The sequence below is a fragment of the Mugil cephalus genome, chromosome 6 (assembly GCF_022458985.1).
Source record: "Mugil cephalus isolate CIBA_MC_2020 chromosome 6, CIBA_Mcephalus_1.1, whole genome shotgun sequence".
Classification (NCBI taxonomy): Eukaryota; Metazoa; Chordata; class Actinopteri; order Mugiliformes; family Mugilidae; genus Mugil; species Mugil cephalus.
In genome coordinates, this window is record NC_061775.1 from 14,372,944 (window position 1) to 14,393,565 (window position 20,622).

The 20,622-nt window shown below is 41.2% G+C and overlaps 1 protein-coding gene across 1 annotated transcript in view; it reads right to left on the minus strand.

Annotated features, from left to right (window-relative positions):
• The window catches only part of LOC125009939 (inactive N-acetylated-alpha-linked acidic dipeptidase-like protein 2), a 284,469-nt gene extending 264,248 nt beyond the window's left edge, over positions 1 to 20,221 (minus strand). Inside the window, exons 1-3 of the mRNA XM_047588201.1 lie at positions 20,050 to 20,221; positions 17,617 to 17,794; positions 16,327 to 16,488 (exon numbers count right to left, since the gene is read on the minus strand). Of these exons, the coding sequence (XP_047444157.1) occupies positions 16,327 to 16,488; positions 17,617 to 17,794; positions 20,050 to 20,221 (512 nt within the window). The remainder of the gene's footprint in view (positions 1 to 16,326; positions 16,489 to 17,616; positions 17,795 to 20,049) is intronic.
• Positions 20,222 to 20,622: the final 401 nt, after the last annotated feature.

Below are 20,622 nucleotides of genomic sequence, written 5' to 3' on the forward strand. Positions count from 1 at the left end.
CATCAGAACGTTATTTCATCATTATATACCTTAGTACATTTTTTTTCTTGAAGGATCTGCCTGGCTGGTAATTATGTGGAAATAGTTCATCCTGTTTAGTTTTACTGCTAATAAAAAGAAAAGACTCCTGAGATGCCCCCACAGCACATGTAGGAGACTGGACTGAAAGACGTTCACTGGTAGCTTGTCTATCAAAGGCTGCTAAAGGAACTTAATGATCAAATGCTTTCCAAATGCAATCACTGCTGAGTGACTAATTCTTAATGAACAGTTGTTTTAATGTAACATAAGAAAATTGTGGTTGCAGAAAAGCAGCAAAATTCTGGATTACAGTAAAATGAGGAAGTGGTGCATAAATTGGGTGGTGGCCCCGGTCTCATATTAGATAGTTAGGGATTAAGTCATTTTAGATTTAAATCCATTTATGGGATAAAACTGGTGTTATTCAGTGTTTTTCTGTCTAACAACAAATCCCACAAACAAACTAAAACCAAAATTACTGTACATTTTACCAGTTTCCCCAATGGGGATCAATAAATTACTATCTTATCTTATATCTGTGACACTCCGCTCAAAGCTGACTTAAATTGAGTACAAATCGTTTCAACAGATATTTAGTTTTATTCTAAGGCCAAGTCATTTCCTTACACAGCTTGACTCTGAGGTACAGTTGGAAGCCGTCCAGTACAACCACAGCTTGACGTGCTGGTGAATGAGCAGCTCTACTGAAGCAGTTGAAGTTCTGTACCTTGCTAAAGGGCACCTCAGGGGCCAAACTTAGATATGCTTTTTTTCCTGCTCATATTTATGGAATGACTGTCTTTCTGTCTAGGACTCGCTGATGACTTCATTCTGTACTGATACACAGGTTGAACTTCACTGAGGCTGCCCATTCTGGGGTGACGAGGGTGCTCTGTCTGGGAAACTTTGTGGATGACATGGCTACAGTATGTCACCAGCATCATCAGATGGTGGACTTCAGCTCATGTTGAGGTGATTTGCACACAAGTGTGCAGTGGCCATTGTCAGAGCCACCAACTCTAGGTCTGAAGGCACTGAGCTCGGATGGAAAACGGCCATAGAAAATCAAGCAAAACAAACATGTTGGTGCAGCAGTAGCTCAGGAGGTAGAGTGCTTGTCCAATAGCCGGTTCGATTCTGCTCTTTCTGTACTCTGTCCTTAGTTTGGGAAGGGCAAGACACTTAAGCTAACATTGCAAGTGAGTGATGTTTGGTGGTGGTCGGAGAAGCTGTAGGACTGGCAGCCATGTTTCCATCAGTCTGCCTCAGGGCAGCTGTGACTGCCATGGTAGTTTACCACCACCAGGGTGTGACTGTGTAAGCGAATTAATAATGTATCCAATGTACTCTTTGAGTACCTATGGTAACACGCTATATAAAAGTGATGCATTATTATTATTATTATTACAATTGTCAACACTTTCCTGGGACAAGATCCAAGAGTGGCGGGAGTACAAAATACATGTGGCCTGTGAATACTTTGGGATCCCTCATAAGGAAGTGGAAAAGGCTGCTATAGAGAGGGACATCTAGGATACATAGTAAATGAAAACAGATAGATAGATAGATAGATAGATAGATAGATAGATAGATAGATAGATAGATAGATAGATAGATAGATAGATAGATAGATAGATAGATAGATAGAAGATCATGATTGCTGACGCTATATTAATTTTTTAAACACATGTTATGATCACTTTTGATACAATACTAAATTTTATTCTCACATGAACAATGTGTCAATCACCAAATGCATGTGCTTTTGTGGCAGTGTCCAGCCACTCTAAAGTTAAAACTGAACTGTGAACCCACGATCTTTTTGACTGGATTGACATTCCTTCAACCTGACATTATGATAATAAATAGGATATGGCACATGCCACCGCTGCACTACCGCCGTGCCCCAGATTATTTGGATCAGCCTTGGCATTTGACCTTAAACACAGCCTTTGTGTCTGTCAAATACAGACAGATGCAAATGTACTCATAGGCTCATATGAGTTTTTACTCGGTTGTGGACGAAGGTCGTAGTAAATGACAAAATGTCAAACCTTATTTATTTATTTTTTTCTCTACCAGCAATCAAACCTTCAATTTATAATTTAGAAATCGTGTTCCTGTTGGGAAAGCTGGTACATGACAGAGTGCACTCTACCTACACTTGGATTTATGGTCCCACTAGACAATTGTAAAGGCACTTAAAGATGTGTCAAGGGGAAAACATCCAACTCCACCGTCAGGAGCAGCAAATGCGAGCTGCCATGCTGCCAGGCATCCGTCTCAGTCATGTACCATGTAAAAAGATGACAACCTACACTTGAGTCTGATCCAGGATCTTTATAGAATGTGATCCAAATCTTTACTGCGTGAGGCCCATTTGCAAAATGCTAATCTGAACACAAACACAAGGCAAATTTAAAAGCTTTCATGTAGGAGTTCTCTATCTCACGACATATAGAGTGGGATGGATATAGTAACCTATGTAAGTCAAGCTGATTGCTAAAATATGAATATCCTCTACCTTGGGAGCTTCAACTGACTGAAGTCAAACTGGATAAGTTAAAAAAGCATCATGAAGACAGACTTCACCTCAACTGTCTTAGCATGCATGTTTTATAAAAACCCTCTCCCGTGAATCAGTCCATGTTAGCGAGTCACAAATGGATCCCATGAGCAATTCCCAACATAACGTGGAATTACAATTTCAAACTCAAGGACATCAAAACATACATTAAACAGATTTTTCTGGGCCATGTTCTTGGCTGGGTGGAAGAAATTCTTCAAAGCCATTACAAATGAGACAGAAATGGTTCCAGTAAAGCCCAGTGTGAAGCCTATGAAACTATTATCACAGAGAGTAAATCACCTGGGTCTTCTCATCATGCTCGGTGTAGTTCAAAAGCTGCAGGTGCTAAAAGTAGAGTGTGCTTTCAGAAATTAGAACCTAAATAGTTTAGTCAATAATAATAATAATTCACAGAAAAAGCTGAAAACACATGTGAAAGTAAATGGTCTGACTTATATAGTGACAAGGGCATTGGCTTGACAATCAGGACTGTCCCTTTTTTTAATCAGTACATCAAGCTACAATCATGTTGACTAATCAGCCACCGAAAATGAGTTCAAACATTACTGTGTGGAACTGAGGTGTGAGCATGCATTTATGTGTGGGGGAAGCTGTGGTCATGGCACTACCTTCAGCCAAATCACAACACACCAACCAACAGAGAGATTTGTATACTGTGGAAAATAAGACATTTCGGTTTTCTAAGAAAGCCTACTGAAGCATTAACTTAATTTCAGTTTCAGTGTGGTTTTTGCTTAGACAAGAAGCAAAGAGTCTTGTCCTTATAATGGTCCCTCCGTGAGGAGTGGATGCTATAAAGTCAGACATGTACATCTCCCAGCATATTAATGCTTTAGTAAGGAAGATATTAAAGCTTGCAGTCTGGATCATGTAGATGGAAAGGTCTTCATTCTGTTTTTTTTTTTTTTTTCTGCCTGTACCACTGGCTCCATTTCAACCACTTAGTTTGATTCAAGTCAATAAATTAGTTACTCATGTCGATGGTTTTAATGTACTGTTTTCTGTGGTCAAGATGTGGAGGTCTTTTAGAGCCACTTCCATTACTCCCTACAGTCGCATCTAACAGTGGTTGGGTGCTCAATTCCATGGACATAAGATTGTTGTCACCTGTGGCCTGAATACTTGGATTTTCTCCCCTGTTGGGCCTGGATTGATTTTGGGATCTCAGTTGTCATAGATACTCTCCTCTTCACCTGGGATTTGGATGCAGCTGTGGGTTGTGCACCGCCGCAGAGCTTCACTCCCTCATCTCGGGAGAAAACGGTCGATGCAAGACCCTAGTCTCAGTAACTTAAAGGATTTTGCTACGCAACAATTTCAGTTCAAGCTCAGATCCAGAACGTTTATTCTCCATTGTTCTATTTTTTTTTTCATTTCAATGTGCGACCAACACTATATATATATATATACATATACATATATATTGACCTCAGTAGTTGGAGCGAGCTGCACTGTTAGCTTCTCTTCTGCTAATATCGCAGCGTGCATCTGGGAGTGAACAGGCTAGCGGCCAATTGCAGGGAACCTGACAGAGCCGGTGTGTAATATGCAGCCTCGTGATTGGTTCAGCAGCGATGGGGGCGGGGCCTAGTGTGTAGAGGAAGCTTAGATTGACAGGTCTCAGCTACTGTGTGAAATGGTGCGCTGCTGAGTACCTGCAGTACTTCTGCGGATCCCTAGGGGTCTCTGAAACCCCTTTTGAAGACCTATGTCATACGGCGCAGAAATTTTATAGTGACCAGTGTTGGGCAGAGTTAGACCACAAACAAACTCATCTAACATCATGTTATCGTCACTCTATATGTTTCTCTCTTCAATCTGCACACTGTATTTTTGTAAAACTGTGTTCTCTCTCAGCCTAGCTATAGAAACAACAAATTGTAAATCAAATATAAAGTTATTCTAAGTCTGGAGTTCAACTTTTTGTCAATCAAAATTCATCTCTCCCTACTTAATGACCAGCCGCAGACTCCTCAGGGTGTCGTCTGCTTTTATGTTACACCCATTAGTCGTAAAACACAAATGAGGATATTCTCAGAATAGAGCCAAGAGCCGTGTGTCTGTAGCAGAGCAGGCTACAGTTGGATGTTACTCGGCTTTGACTGCTGTCTTCTTCCCATCTCGTGATTTACATACGACGTGATAATCCAGGCAAGTCACATAATAAGGCTGGTATCACACACTCACAAGGGATAGTAGAGCTCCCTCTTTATCCCCCAGACTCGAATACACGCCGAGGCACACACGGTACCTCACTCAGAGACAAAAAAAAAAAAAAAAAAAAAGTAATTAATTGCACTCAAAGTTGTTAGACTGTGAAATTCCAGGTACTGGTTTGTAAAAACCAATTTAAACTCCAACAACTTGCACATGTTCTGTGTGCACATATTCAGGTGTGTAAGTATGTGTGTGTGAGTGGGAACGAGCAGAGAGCAGCATGCAAAAACTCGTTGCTTTTTGCTTTGTAACAAATTTGAGCCTAAGACCGAACCCTGAACCTAGGGTTATAAGACATATTGTACTGCACCACAAAGAGTTTGAATAGCAGCATAGATGGAGTAGAACTAAGTGTTCTGCCTTGATTTTGGTATTGTAAATGCAATTACTCCTGTTAGGCATTTTTCACATGACCCTTAACAGCAGAACAGGTTACTATATTCGTCAGCAAGTGACAGAAGGCGGCCTTGTCACCGAACACCAATCAGAGTCGAAGATTTAACAAAACCGGGGCCAAATATTACTGTACCGTGTAAAAGCCTATTTAACAGTAATTAAAATGCTGTAGGTGTCGAAATCCTTGAAAAGGGAGTACAAGGAAATTCACTTATTCACAATCAGTCACAAACACCAAAACGCTGCCTCCCCCACCATCTGGTGTCCAAATCTTCATGACTCTACGTATTTCCATTATAGTTTCCAGTTTTAATTCCAATATTAAAACTTTGAATAAAGGCAATAAACGGCACTGAGTGGCAATGTAAGGTTCATGCTGCCTGATTTAAATGTATGTTTTAAAATAAGGATGTCAAACACGTGGCTCTTGGGCCAAGAATGACCCGCCAGAGTGCTCAATCTGGCCCCAAGGGATGACTTTCCAAAGGAAAGAAGAGATTTTTCAACTCGTGCTGGGAGGGTTACATCTGAAACATAACTCTCTCAGCACTGTTGTTCTATCTGTATTTATCAGGTCTCTATACATCAAGCCCGTATGATTTTGATGTGGACTAGCTAGTGCATTATTAATAAAACTGAGCATTATTAATTCTGTTTAATACTGCTGTGGTTGACTTCAGCCTGACAATATACGCGTACATATTATATAATACATTGCCCATCTGCACTGTGCTGTGTAAAACCGGCGGCTGATACTTGGCCTTATTGAGCTTTTAAGGAGCTTATACATATTTATTTTGAACCTGCTTGTTGAACGTGGAGGGGTAGCCTTTGAAGATAAGTGCGTGTACCAGCACGTCTACGGCGCCACATCTGCACCCATCAGCCTCTCAGCAGTTACGCTGCACCTTCAAAGCAACCGGCGAAAATTAAAGGCATATTCAGTGCGAGCTCAGCATTGTAGGATTCAATTACGGTATGCGTTTCGCTTGTTTGCCGAGTTCTTTTGTTCATAGAATCCAAACTCAGGATTGCTGCGCTGAATGAAGCACCAGGAGACGTTATACAGTATTATATTCTAACTCAGCTTAAATGGAACCCTCCTGTATAAGGCACAGACAGAAACACACACAAAACAGAAAAGCAAATGGAGAAAAAAAAGTTATGAAAGTGTCATCACTCTACAGATCCTCTTATACTTTGCATTATTATTGTTGTCATTACTAATATCATTAATAATTATAATGTGATGACACTGAAGGCATCATTATTACATGTAAAGGATTCAGTCACCATACCACTGTGCTACATCAGAGAAAAAACGGATCAAATTGTTTTACCAGTTCTTTCTTCACTCACTGCTGCTGAGTAATACATTTTCTTGGGGTTTCCATGTTGCCGCATGTTTTTTACAGCATTATATTTGGTAAAGAATTAATACGCACTAACATCCTGAACACTACACCTTCTCTTCTAATGCAATTTTAATCTAAAACTGGCAGCGAGACACATCCGCAGATTCAACACATACTTCCAATATAGTCAGGAACACAAGAGAAACAGATGGCTGTGTCTGAAATTGACCCCAAACCTCATTTTGTAGTGGTGTCCAAAACTGCACCCCGTGTCTGAAAATTATTCACTCACTTCCCAAACCCTACTCCCTATGTAGGGTGGCACTATATAGTGAGCTCACTCCCAACAGCTTTCAGACGCTACACGTGTCATCGTTTGATGTCACTGTCGTCGCATCATTACGTGTCACACTGCTGCGGCTCCCCTGGTCATCCCATTATAATTTACACATTACTAAAATGTAATTTTGTAAACAAATATGTGTGATGTTCATGAAATAAAAAATGATAGGTGTAGCGTCCGTAAGCTGGTGGGATTGAGTTCACTATATAGTGCAACCCTACATAGGGAGGAAGGGATAGTAGGGGGACATGGAGTGGCTTCTTGCATCAGTTCCATTGGAAGTGAGATGTTTCTTTAAAATATTTCGAATACCGATCAGGCATAACATTATGACCACTGACAGGAGAAGTGAACAACACTGACCATCTTGTGACAACACGATGTTCTGCTGGGAATCTTTTGGACCTGACTGGCTGGTGTACACGTACTATGTCATGGGATAAATAGGCACATCTCCTGTGTCATGCATTTTAAAGTTTTCGCAAGCCACTATGTTACACACGCACACTTATTGCCAAGGTTCTGGCCTTGTATAGATACAATGAGATTATAAGATTCTAGGAACCTATGTATAACAACATTTATCGTTTGACCTGGGTATTTATATTGTGCTTTTCCACTCAAAGTGCTTCAGCATCACAATGACACATTTAAGCACCCATTGACTTCACACAACAGTGCCATACTTTTGTGTCTTACTCAAGGACAGGATGGCATGCGCTCCGCCAGCTTTTTTTTTTTTTTTTTTTTGCAGCGCTTAACCTCTGATTCGTGGACAACCCATTCTACCTACCGAGGCACACACGTTTCATTTAGTTTGAAATAAAACATAAACTACATGTATCATCATCCAGACTTTTCAGTGTCTCAAATCTGGGTAAATGTTTTTTGTTTTATTTTTTTATAAATTTCCTCTGTTGTTTACTATTAAATTTCAGAAGGCAGTCGGATGTCTACAACTGCCATTTTTACTTGCATGTGTGCATATACATCGATCAGGCATAACATTATGACCACCTCCTTAATATTGTGTTCGGAAATGGGCCTTCTGACGGTGTCCTGTGGTGTCTGGTAACACACAGTTGTTACTGAGGGGCTTTGGGTCCTGTGAGTGAAAGGATCTCTGTGGATCAGGCTTGTTCCAGTGCATCCCACACACAACCCTTGATCAGTTTGGAATCTATGAAACTTGGAGGCCAGGTCAACACCCTGTGTTGATTTTCATGGTTTTCGAGTTGTTTCTGAACCATTGTGGTGTGTGCGTCTGTGTCAGGCTGCATCCTGTTGGGGAGGAGGAAGGAGTGTCATTGCTACTGGGTGGGGGTGCCTAGGTGGGTGCCACACATCTAAGCAATATCCACTTGAATTCCAGGTCCAAAAGTTTAATTGGATAACATTGTATTGTCACAAGATGGTCAATGTCATTCACTTAGTGGTCATAATGTTATGCCTGATCAATGTATGTGACCCATTTATTAATGCTCAGTGTATGTTCCTTATTTTGTTTTTTGTAGTGCTGCAATTACTCGACTTTGATTGCCGCCTAAGTACGGCTAACCTTCAATTAATCCTGTGCCTGTACGTGACTGCTGCTCGCTCTGCACTGCGGCTGAACGCGTACTTTTGATATGTGCTCTCCAACTACTTCCAAACGGAGCCGATTAATCACCCTGGAATTGCAGTGATTTAATTGAAACGACAAAACACTCCCAACTCAAAGCGAAGTAACAAATAACTTGGAGTCGTATTTCTCACTGGCCTTCAGTAGCCGGACCTCCGTGACAAGTCCTTGAGATGACTACGGAGAAAAGGTCCGTAAGCATGTTTTGTAAAAAAAAAAAAAACGCATGAGGAATGGCGCCACGGAAAGACAAACAAGCGTTCACCTAAAACTGATGTCTTTGGACCGTGCAGGAAGTTGAGTTTGCGCTCTGTGCTGCCTTTAAAACACACTACGACCGGTAAATATAACATGTCAGCCATTAAAAATAACAAGGAAGCAAGAAAGCACATAATTTAACATGCCCCACCCGCTACAGTATTCTCCATATCATCGCAGTGCTCGTGTGCATCATGTTCCCCGATGCCCTCCCGTTCTCTCTCCATTTGTATTCACGCCCTGACGACTGCTCACCCTTTCCATCTTCATTTGCTCCTCTCGTTCCCTTCCCAGTGTAGCCACCTCCTCTCTCTGCTCTCGCTGATCGCTTTATATCAGCAAGAAATCATCTAAGTGAGAATAAAATAAGCCTCCTCTGTGTTTCCGTACCAAACACTGGAACACTGAACATTAGAATAATTCAAATGTAACCCCTGCAAATTGTATAATGTCTGAGTTCGCGTTCTGCCTTGCTTATTACGCTGCGGATTTGTATTCATCTATTCAGTATCATTCCGCTATTCACACTCTGCCGTTATTAGGAACGCCAAGCGCAGCGTTATTGATATGGCTGTCATATCGCCGCAGTGTTATTTCTGACAAGGGCTGTGGCGCGCGGGCACAGCGGTTCGCAAGTCTCCGGCGTACGCGTGTTTGCGCTAACATCTAAACACACATGCAGATTCCAGTAGAGGACTGGATGAATGGACCAACAGGCTGACCTCTAAACAGTTCCGCTGTAACTTCTACTCAAACTCAGAACCCATGCCTCCTACGGTCTTTGGCCCCTCACTCCTTTTAAAATATGCTGGGAAAGAGGTTTCCAGCGGGGCATGGTTACCCTTTAGTACGCAGCATTTAGACCACACAATTAAACCTGATAAAACATTACGGTCCGGCTCCGTATTATTTTGGAAACAGTACGGGAGGCTTCCATTCACTTCTATAGTGTAGTAAGTTCTGAGCACCGTTTCTACAGTTGCATCCCATTTAATATGGGGTGCCGGTTTAAACTGTATTATGCGCTGAAGCCATGCGGTTTGAAATGCACCCGCAACACCCGCAGACTCCTAGAGGGTACCGGCATTACGTAAAGGCCCTAAAACGTTCCCACAGACGCCTGATTTTGAAAAGTGCTTGCGCTGGAACGGCCAAAGAGTCACTGCAATCAGTCACTAAAGCAGCAGATTTCTCTGATTAGCACAGCTCTAATGAGAAGAAGGGGTAATCAGTGAAATGAGCTGCACTGATGTCAAGGTGGATGAGAACCTATAGGCCGCTGGGTCACACTGTAGCGCAACGCAAAGTCCCGGTTGCCGGAGATGTGCTTTACATGTAAATGCATCGTATATATATTATTTTATCTTCTGTCCGTTTTTCCTCATCCCAAGGCACTGTCATCCTCACCGTAGCTACCCCAGTCTAGTTTTATTCATTTAGTTATTACGTCTAAAATGATGCATGTCAATCATTTTATTTGTGAATAGCGTTGGAGCCACCCCCAAATTCCACCCCACTCTCCTACAGAAGCCCTCATTAAGTCTATCTAAATAGTAACCTTTCAATAATTTTAGACAACAATACTGTAATCGTACACACACACACGCAAAGATACACGGATCAGGTATAACATTATGACCAAGGACAGATGAAATAAATAACACTGACCATCAAGGTGGTCATAATGATATGCCTGGTCATTGTATACACGCAGGTCAAAAATGGGAACTAAATTCTTCTTCAGAAAGTTGTAAAGACCACCCAAAAGACACCCCAAAGATGCTTGAGCCCTGTTCTGTACTGTTGGTGTCATGAAAAAAAGTCAGATCTATCCTGAGTTAGAGCCTCGGTGCTTCACAACATGAAAACAGCCACTTTGCTGTTCATCCAGATGTTGCTTGCACATGACATACGCATGGAATTAAACTATCATTACACATTTGAGCAGGAGATAAAATACAGTAATGCTCTGCAGCTCCTGAAAGGCCAGCCCTGGACCCCCCACCCCCCCGACCCACTGTACAAGTCTGCATTGGACCCCCTAAAATGGCAACCGGATGCAGGGCTTGATTTTTGCTATCATCTTCACTCCGCCGTGCCAACACCCAGCTGTGCAGGCCAGAGGGGCGCTGCCAGATCGCGTCCTTTGATTACTCCGGTGGCTTTCAGATTGCCCTGCTGAGGAAGAAGATGACTACAATACAGGTTAATGCTCCTCTGGTGTCCTAGCTCACTGACTGCGTTATTGGCTGCCCTCAGCATGGGTGCCTTTAGAACTGTGTATCAGGCACAGTGAGGAGCAGAACTGGAGCCCCACAAGAGACTGCCCTGCCCACCTGAGTGTACAGCTGGGTAATCTTTGTCAAGGAGCACAGAGGGAGACGTTGTCAAAATTCCTCTCCATGAAGAACAATGTCTCACACCCTGCACACGGCGCTCTGATTAAGCCAGAGGAGCGTGTTCAGCTAAAGACTAAATCTTTCATATCTGCAGCAGTATAGTCATTACTCTTTAATAATTTGTGACAAAGCTGCTGCATGTCCCTCTAGGGATTAATGCACATATTCTAGGAATATGAAGGAGATGGACTAGTGGGAATCATGGTATCATGGTAAATGGTAATCCAAAAGGTGTTTAAAAAAGCCTACACAACTAGACTTGTGGAGTTTCTTGAAGATGTTTCGCCGCTCATCCGAGTAGCTTCTTCAGTTCTGCAAGACTGGTGGGAAGTTGAGGTAATAATTAGGAAAACTGTGTGGAAAAAACAAGAAAAAACGTCAGAAATTGGCTTGACTTGTTTCTGTAAGAAACAGAAACTGGTCCCAATAATTGCCATTAACAGTTCCACCTACTTACATGTCGTTAAGGGGGGGAAAGTTACTGTATTGTTAATTTATAATACAGTCTTAACTTCTGTCTCCAAGGAGCTTCAACCCAATTCACACCTTGAACATGGAGTCTCTCACTCACAGTGGCTTCGTTAGAGCACAGTTCATGGGAGAAGTTTCCTATGTATCCAGCCATTACTGACTATTAGTGGCGCCAGTTTGTGGCTCTTACAGAGACAAGTCTAGCAAGTTTCTGACGAGTTTTTACCCACAGAATTTCCAATTTAAAACCACAACTTGTGACCGAACCCACAAACGAAGATTAAAGAGTGATGACTTTTTAAGACCTTATAATAACTAAATACCGATACCTAGGCTGGAGCGCAACTACTCACACGACGTACACGTCAAGAACACACGTGTGTACACACACGCGCATACACTTACGCATATACACACACGCATATGCATTTACACATGTAAGTGTGTGTGTGTACAGGCGTACAAGGTGTATGCGCATATTTGATTTACTATATAGTTTAACCCTTTAAGTGCTAAACATCCATTACAGGGGGGAGGAAAAAAAAAACTTGCTGTAAGGAATAATCTGATGTGTTACTATTTCCAAACCTGGAATCAGATTAAAGTTACTTATCCAAGTAACTGTGTGTTACCATTTTCCGCATTTCACATGAGTAAAAAGCGACATTTTTGCTTTCTTCTTGCGGGAGTGGCGTCACGTATGCGACAAGCCGTAAACCATGTAAACAGCAATGGAAGGAGGAGAGAGATGCCATTTTCTAGCAGGAAATACCGCTACTAGGAGCGGAGGGGCGCCTAATCATCAGTGACGTTCCTCTGTTATTGATCACATTATTTACATATGCACACACAGCTGCTGAATAAAGAGAATACTAAATAACTTTCAATGCATTGCTTTGGCGCCCCCTAGACATATTTGGATTTTCGAATGTGGCCTATTCTTATCAGGGTCCAGTGTTTAAGGCGATGGTAAGGACTGTTTTTTATCGAGGCAAGTGGTTCCTTAGGTTTTGTGAAGTGCATGTAAAATCTCCCAGTGGGACTTATCGCCAACTAAAAAAGCAAGTGATAGCTCCATGTATAGCAAACTTTAATCTACAATCCATCTTATCATTGGTTAAATGCGGTGCTCCACGCTGTGTTTGATTTGTAACCGAGATAGTACATATTCCTATGAACACGATACTCCCAAGGAACGAGCCAGGGATGCATAGTAGGAAGATTGTGATCTATAATGCTGGATGCACTGGTGCCAGTGCAGGATGATGCATATCATCCAGATGAAGCCATAACAGCACGATAAAGATCTGAAGATGGGATACGCACAGAATCTGTTGCAATAAAAGCCTTAAAAACTGCATCTCGAGGATTACCCCTAAACTCCAATCATTCTCCAACGGAACACATTTGCTACTATTTGACACATGCCTGATTATTTTTAGAGAAACGAACAAAACAAATATGTGTTGATGCACTTTCCTCTAGCTCTGAGGATGAATTTATTACAGTCGTATAATTAGCAGGAGAGATAAGTATTAGACGAGCCAAGATACTAACAGTGAGAAACCATCTTCGAGGGATTTGAACTTAATCCAGTTTCTCTCAAAGTGGCTGTGCGTGCTTACACACCTCTTTGAAGTGTAAATTGAAGAGGGGGGGGGGGGATTTGGTTTCATAAAGTTTCTGCTGTGACAAGTTTGTAGAAAAAAACAAAAAAAATGTCTTAAGTGTTTTGGTCCTTTTAAAGAAAAAAAAGCAACAACATCGGATGCTCTTTGGCTAAGAAGCGACGACGAGTGTAAGTATATAATTATAAACACAGGCAGAATTCATCTATCTATCTATGCGAAGACAGCTATTCTGTTCCAAACAAAACACATGCTGATTGTTATTCGTCGAGTATGGAGCTATTCATGCAAGTACAATAATCACTCAATGTGGGAGAATCCTACAAACCGAAGAGCAATTAATTCATGCAGATATATTCCCCCTGTCTAGTCAAGCAAAGCTGTTTAAATATGCTCCTCCTCTGCCATCATCTTCTTAGTATCTCCCCCCATTCCAGTTTGGTCTTTATCTGCCTTCAGAGCTCCATTCAGATATCTTTCACTTTGTCTGCCTCTGTTATGCTTTTGCTCGGCTTCTCCCACATTTAACACAAAGTCAGGACGCTTTCCTTTTTTTACAATTGTGTGCACCATTATCAGGCTCAAAATTAGGATAGTGTAGGTAGGACAAACATTTGCCGAACCCTAAGCTGTAGTAAAAGTCCATTCACAAAAATGAATTTTGTCTTCAGATACTCCCAGTTGCCGACCAGGTATTTATGTCTCAGCTGAAAACAGCAGTGACGGTGCAGGCTGCTATGTTGTGCTGTCAGTGGACAGCGTCCCTCGTCATGTTTTTTATATAAATGTAAAAACTGATTGGTATACCCACAGTGACAATGTAAGAGAAGGCGATGAGGCCTTGGATCATTTGTTGTCTGTGGCTTATTATCTGTATTAGCATGGATCCACTATGTCAGTCCACAAACACATACAAAATACAAAAGACAAACCTAAAATGAACTATAACTGAGGAGGAAATCATTCATTGTACAGTATATCTGCGTCATTTATTAACCCCACAAATTTGATATTTTGACTGTGGCAAGTTGTCACTGCACTTTTTCCTATTGCCCCTTTATCAGTATACAAAACACATATCTCCTCAGCTTCCACTTAACACAACTGTTAGTCCAAGACACAAGTTAATTGTATTTTGTACTCATGGCTATTTACATGCATCAAATACTGAAGGAGCACTATGCTGATTGCATTATTTTCATTAGGTGAATCATTTGACCTCATCATCAAACAGGAGTTTTCTTTTACAAATTAAACATCAAACATAATTTCAAACACTATTGCAGATTGGTTGCGGGTTAATATTTGGAGTAGAGAGTATTTAATTACAGCCATATAACGATTGAACTAAAACGCATTTCTTCTGCTTCACAGCACAAAGGCATTATTCATTAAGAGTTCATAAGGTTCAATAGCCTCCAGGTAAACCTTGTATTACCGCTACGTGGATGTATCTTTTAGATCTCAGGCGTCTGTTTTAATCTTCTGCATCGCGGACTCACTTTACAGTACAGAGCAACCACATGGAACAGGTTTACATAGCGTCCATGAGATTATAAGAGTACATCTCGTTAATGCTGCCATCTGACAGACAGAGGTCACATAATAAGCAATATACTGCTTAACTGGTGTGTACTAGGTGGAGAAAATATCCATTTAATTTCATTGGTGACTGTGTTTGCCATCCATTTACAGTGACAAGTACCCCACCATTCGCACAGGTGGTTGTGATTCAGTGTGTGTGGGTCGCCTTGGTGGATATGGATGCTTAGGTGGGGGTGTTCCTGGCACCTAGACACACGAATGTGAGAAAATAAACGGTATAAAGCGTGGTAAACTCAGAGAGGGAAACCATGGTGACATGATTGTCTCAGTTCAGCGGCAAAGCCAGTTATCTCATACAGACACATACACCCAGGCATCCCGTGATCCTTTGGCTTGGAGAAAACAATGTTCGGGTTGACAGAGGTTAGTATTTGTATTGGGAAAAAAAATGGTATCTGGTGGGGTCTTTATCTCTCGTACCCCTCTTTCTCTTCCCCCACATCACCCTTTGGATATAAATAGATAAGTGCCTGGCTAGAAAGCTACAAGTGCACATAATGCTGATCTTAGAGTGCAGCAATCTGTGATCACAGCATCACAACAGTATTGGTTTTCTTTCCCAGAAACTCCTCCCTAAAACCCTTCATCACTAGCATGCTACTCTTACTTTACAGAAATAAGTAGTATCTGCAAAGATGCTGACTCTGGTTCTCAGGAGAACAACAAAGGAACAACAACCTGATTTGTTGGTTGTGTCGGAAACAAATACAGATCACAATGATACACACTTAAGTGACTCTTTTCCATTGTAGAACCTCAGTATTTGACTCGGTTTAAACCCCATGCACGTATAAGATGATTTACCCAGTGTACACTGCTTTGCAGTTGACAATCTATATTGTATGGACGGAGCTAGCTAGTTCTTCTTTCTATCACAAAGCAGGGTCAACAACACCGCCGTCTGGGTTCACCCAATCTATCTGCTATCAACATGGGGGATTCAGTGGTAGTGGTAATGGATGGTGTTTTCTTCAGGTAAACAACGGGGGGAACATTGGGGAATGGCACAATCAATCAACAATCAACCTGATCAGTCGCTAGCCATTGGTTGTACCACAAATCATGATGCCTCAGAGTTGAGACTGGTTCAACTTGGTAACCGCCCACTTTGTATGTCCATCAGTAATTACGACTTTCTGGCTCCTAGTCATGCTTCCTGCTTTTGCCTTGGCACAAAATGGATTATTGGCCAAGGATAAAAATGAACACAGACAATGTAGCTTTATTTTACACCTGCAAACTGTATATTTCACCACCTCTCTTGCTAAGACAGTGTACAAGTGTAGGACAAGATCTCGTCATGAGGAAAATTTAATATACTGCACATTTCACCTCATTTTCACACTTAATGGGAAACTGGCACAAACTGATTCAGATTACTTTGAAAGTTTTGTTAGCGCTTCATATTAAACTCGAGCTTACCTTTGAAGGGCATCTATCTTGTCAGCTGTGATCCCTCTCAGCAGCTCCTCCAGCAGGTCGGAGCTGTCGAGTGGAGGGATCGGTGGTTTGACTCTAGATGTGTGACTGAACCAGCCAATCAAGATACCCAGGACAAAAAGCCCAACGCCTGCCAGGAAGTATCTATACAAAAAACGAAACACAATATTGCCACAAATAAATCGTATTTCATCTGAACTTCCAACAGCTTCTATTATATTCATCAGTGTAGAGGGATCTTTCTTAGTATGTTGTAAAATGCTAGATGGGCAAATGAAAGCTTGTCTGTGGATCTTAAGCTACATTTAGTTTCACGGTAATTTCCTATCAAGGTCAAGGAACTGCTACAAGGAACTGTATATAATGGTCATTCTTACCAGCTCTTTCTTATTTAACTTTGAGGAAAGAGTGATCAGTAGAAGCCTTTAGGCATTTGAAGCACTTCAACGGCAAGAAAATGCCTCCACTTTATGTACAACATAACAGTTGATGGACGGCTTTTATCAAACAGGTTTTGTGGTACAGGCAGGCCTTAACTTCAAGTACCTTGTAGTGGCACTTACGCAGATAATATGCAAGTTTTCCAACCTGGCAGGTGGTGTGTCAGTTGGACAATAAATGTTCTAGGCCAACTCACTCTCATCTGTGCAGTACTTTGAGTGGGGAGTGGTTCATTCTCTGAACTGTCAGTGATAGTTGAGTGAATTAAACATTTGCCAAAATAAGGTACCTCCTGAAAGTGCCTTTGTGAAGGAGCAGTGAAAATCAAACTCGTTTTGGACAGCTGTGATTTGACCTCCGTTCTGACCCTCATCGGGGTTCAATTGATTTTTGACGTTCGCGGTAGCAAAGATGGAGTAGAAGGAAATTGTGCAATAATATCAGGGTCTCACTCTGTTGCACTGCTGACATGACAAGCTTAACCTTGATATACAGCAGCAGGATACAAACTGTATTTGTGAATATTTTTTGGTACTATCAAGTTATGAGCCAAGTGAACAATCAAAAAACTTCATGAAGAATGCATCTGTTCACTATACATTCTAGCAAATTAAGGTCCCAGTAGTACAGTCTAAATCGGTCCACAACTGCATAACTATTCCAACGTATTGTGGTGCAAATAAACAAGAAAACAGCAAAGTCATATAAGTACAGGTGCTGGTTTGCTCTATAAAATTCCACTGGATCGCATGTTGTAACAAGAATCAACAGTACATGAAACAAGGATGTTCTTGAGTTGTTCAAGTGGTTCTAAAACGGTCCTTGTATTACCTGAGGAGGAAACAGTGGAGTCGCCTTTGGCCTTTATGGCCAGGAGCCCTGGTGAAGTGGGAGATGTAGTTGGGATCTTCCTGGAGTCGTTCAAATCGCCCATGTGGTGAAACTGAGACCGATGGCTGAATCGGTTCCATCAGTTCAGGGTCAGGGTCCGGGCCAGGGTCTGAACATCCTGAAAATCAAAATTAATTAAACGCAATTAAACCGGAACACACAATTAATAAAAGGCTAAAACAAAATATATCCCCTGGATGAAAGACAATATGTCGACAATTCATATTTGTTTTGGACAGATACAGCCACCTAGAATAGCCAACTGGTCCAAGAAAGGGCAAAACCAGAGCAGTGACAGGTCCTTACTAGGACTGGGACGGGAGGAATGATGTCACCGACAGTGACGCAGTAAATCAAGTCCCGACAATGAACACCTTCTTAGCACATTGTGTCTCACTGCTTTGTCTACCCACAAGGAGGGGCGGTGATTACAGAAGCCTAAATGGTTTACAGCCATCAGGTTGCTGTCCATATTAAATCATATTACATCATATTAAATTAATCTGTGCCCTGTGAACAATATGCATGTAGTTGATCATATAAAAGAAGTAAGACATGAAGATGTGCGCGACACGGTGGATGCTGTTGAGATAATGCAAGAAATGGTGACTTTGTACATTTTTTTTTTTGTACAAAAATACTTTTCAAAATACACAAAATTGATACCAACATGGCTCAAATGCTGAGTATATTTGTTCTATTCGATCAAAGAATATGGGTTAGAACCGTTGTATCAGCAGTTTATGTGTTTCAGTGTGTGTTCTCATACAAAAAAAGGAAAAGGAATTTGCCATAGGCAGCATTTTTAAATAGATTATGAAGCTTCTCCTAACTCGTCAAAGACAAAGTTTTTTATGGGAGCCTGCAGAGCGTTTACACCTCCTCACGGTGGCAGTTAAGGGAGCCCAAACAAATCATTAGCACTGAGTGGATGAACAATTAACAACTCTCACAGCCGCCACAGGTGTAGTTTCCTCAGAAGGAGACACTTTGTTCCGATCCACAGCCAAATGACCAATTCCACGTCTGATTTCATCACAGGGAATGTGCATGGTTATCTCTGAAGGAATTACTGAAAGTCAATATTTTGAAGACACAACCGGGCATGGCAGGGGAGCATAATTTCTTTGGTGACCTCTTTCTCATGTATCCGCATCACAAGGTCAGCAAGGTTTATTGCTTTTCTGCTGTAGCGTTTAGCAAGCAGCAATCACATAAAACTAAGGACATAAACACTGTTGACACTGTTACTACATTACATTGCTATAATGAGCATGTCAGCATGTAGCTCAAAACTGCCTAATTACAAACTTACTGTAAGCAGTTAGCCTCTTTGGGTTGTGTTAAGTTCACAATGACATAAAAAGAAAACTTGTCGCGGCCACAAGGTACATTTTCGAGGATAGAAAACAACCACTGAATCACTGAACTTCAAGCACAATCAGAGAGAGAGAGAGAGAGAGAGAGAGTCTTTCACAGCTGACAAACTCAAGTCTAGCTTCAGGCTACTTACGAAGTATCTGCCTTTCTCTGGTAGCGGTGAGATTTTCACAATAAATACATCTTTTTTTTTTTCTCACAGTGACAGTTTATTCCTGTGAAGTCGTGCTTTGAGATTTTAAAGGCATTTGTTTTGTCGTGATGCAACAAAATTAAACAATCGCCATTTGCATTATGATGGTGTTAAACATGAAATCACGCATCATTTAGTCATTTTATATGCAGCGATTGCGGGTGAATAACTGCTGCCTTTGTTAAAATGTGTAGATTCTCAGTGATTTAGTCAAATGGAATGAATGGAAAATTATGGATAATTGCAAATTCCATCACGTTACGTGATCTGATATTAATTTCACAGTGTTCAGATGCATTTAATATGAGCTATAATTGTCCTCTTAATATACTTAACGAATCACCTCTTTAAAAACAGCCTGCTGCTTTGTGAAACCAGCTGCACAAATCTGCAATTACTTGCACACCTTGACAACAATCATCAACCGAGTAGTAACTGTGTTCAAGTACCCAATCCTAAGTATTACTATATGACATTATATGTACTTGTGTTTTATTAACATTAATAATAATAATAATAATAATAACAATAACAATAATAATAATAATCATAATCAGAAGGAGAAGAAGAATGCATTGGTTTTATATTGCACTCATCCAGATGCTCCAAGCGCTTACAATTGCATGCATTATTCATTCGCTCACACAGTCACACCCTGGTGATGGTAAACTTCCTCAGCAGCCACGGCTGCTGACGGAAACGTGGCTGTCAATGTGCGCCTACGGCCTCCAACCACCACCAACATCACTCACTCGCAATCGTACACCAGGGAGCATGCGCCTACACATTAAAAGTCCTACCAGATCTCTGGCAGTCCACATGTTGCATCTGCATGCGGTCCATGCTCGGTCCTGATTCCTGTAGCTCCTCTTCCTTGTCAAGATCCCAGTCAAGGTCCAGATCTCCAGAGCAGTGGAGAACCTCACCAACAAGTGGACCGCCCTGCGCGTCACACACCTTCCTATATGCCATGTCACCTGGAACACACAGTCGACATAAATTGTGGTTCTCAGTGATGTAAAAATGTCGCGTATAGATTTAGATGATGGGAAATTCTGTCCTACTTGCAATTGTGGATGAATAACAATAGTTTAGATCACTGGTCTTTTTTCAGGCCAAGGAATAGATCAGAAAGGCTGATGGATAGATTAAATAGGGACCCCTATCTACTATGTGTTCTGTATTAAACTCTGTTAAATAGCCTAGTGCTATTTATACATATACATTATTATTATCATTTTGTATTCCATATTAAGCTATCCCTTTTCCCTTTACTAAAATATGTATGGTTCATGTAAATGTGTGTTTAAAGAAATTAAATATATATATATATATATATATATATATATATATATATATATATATATATATAT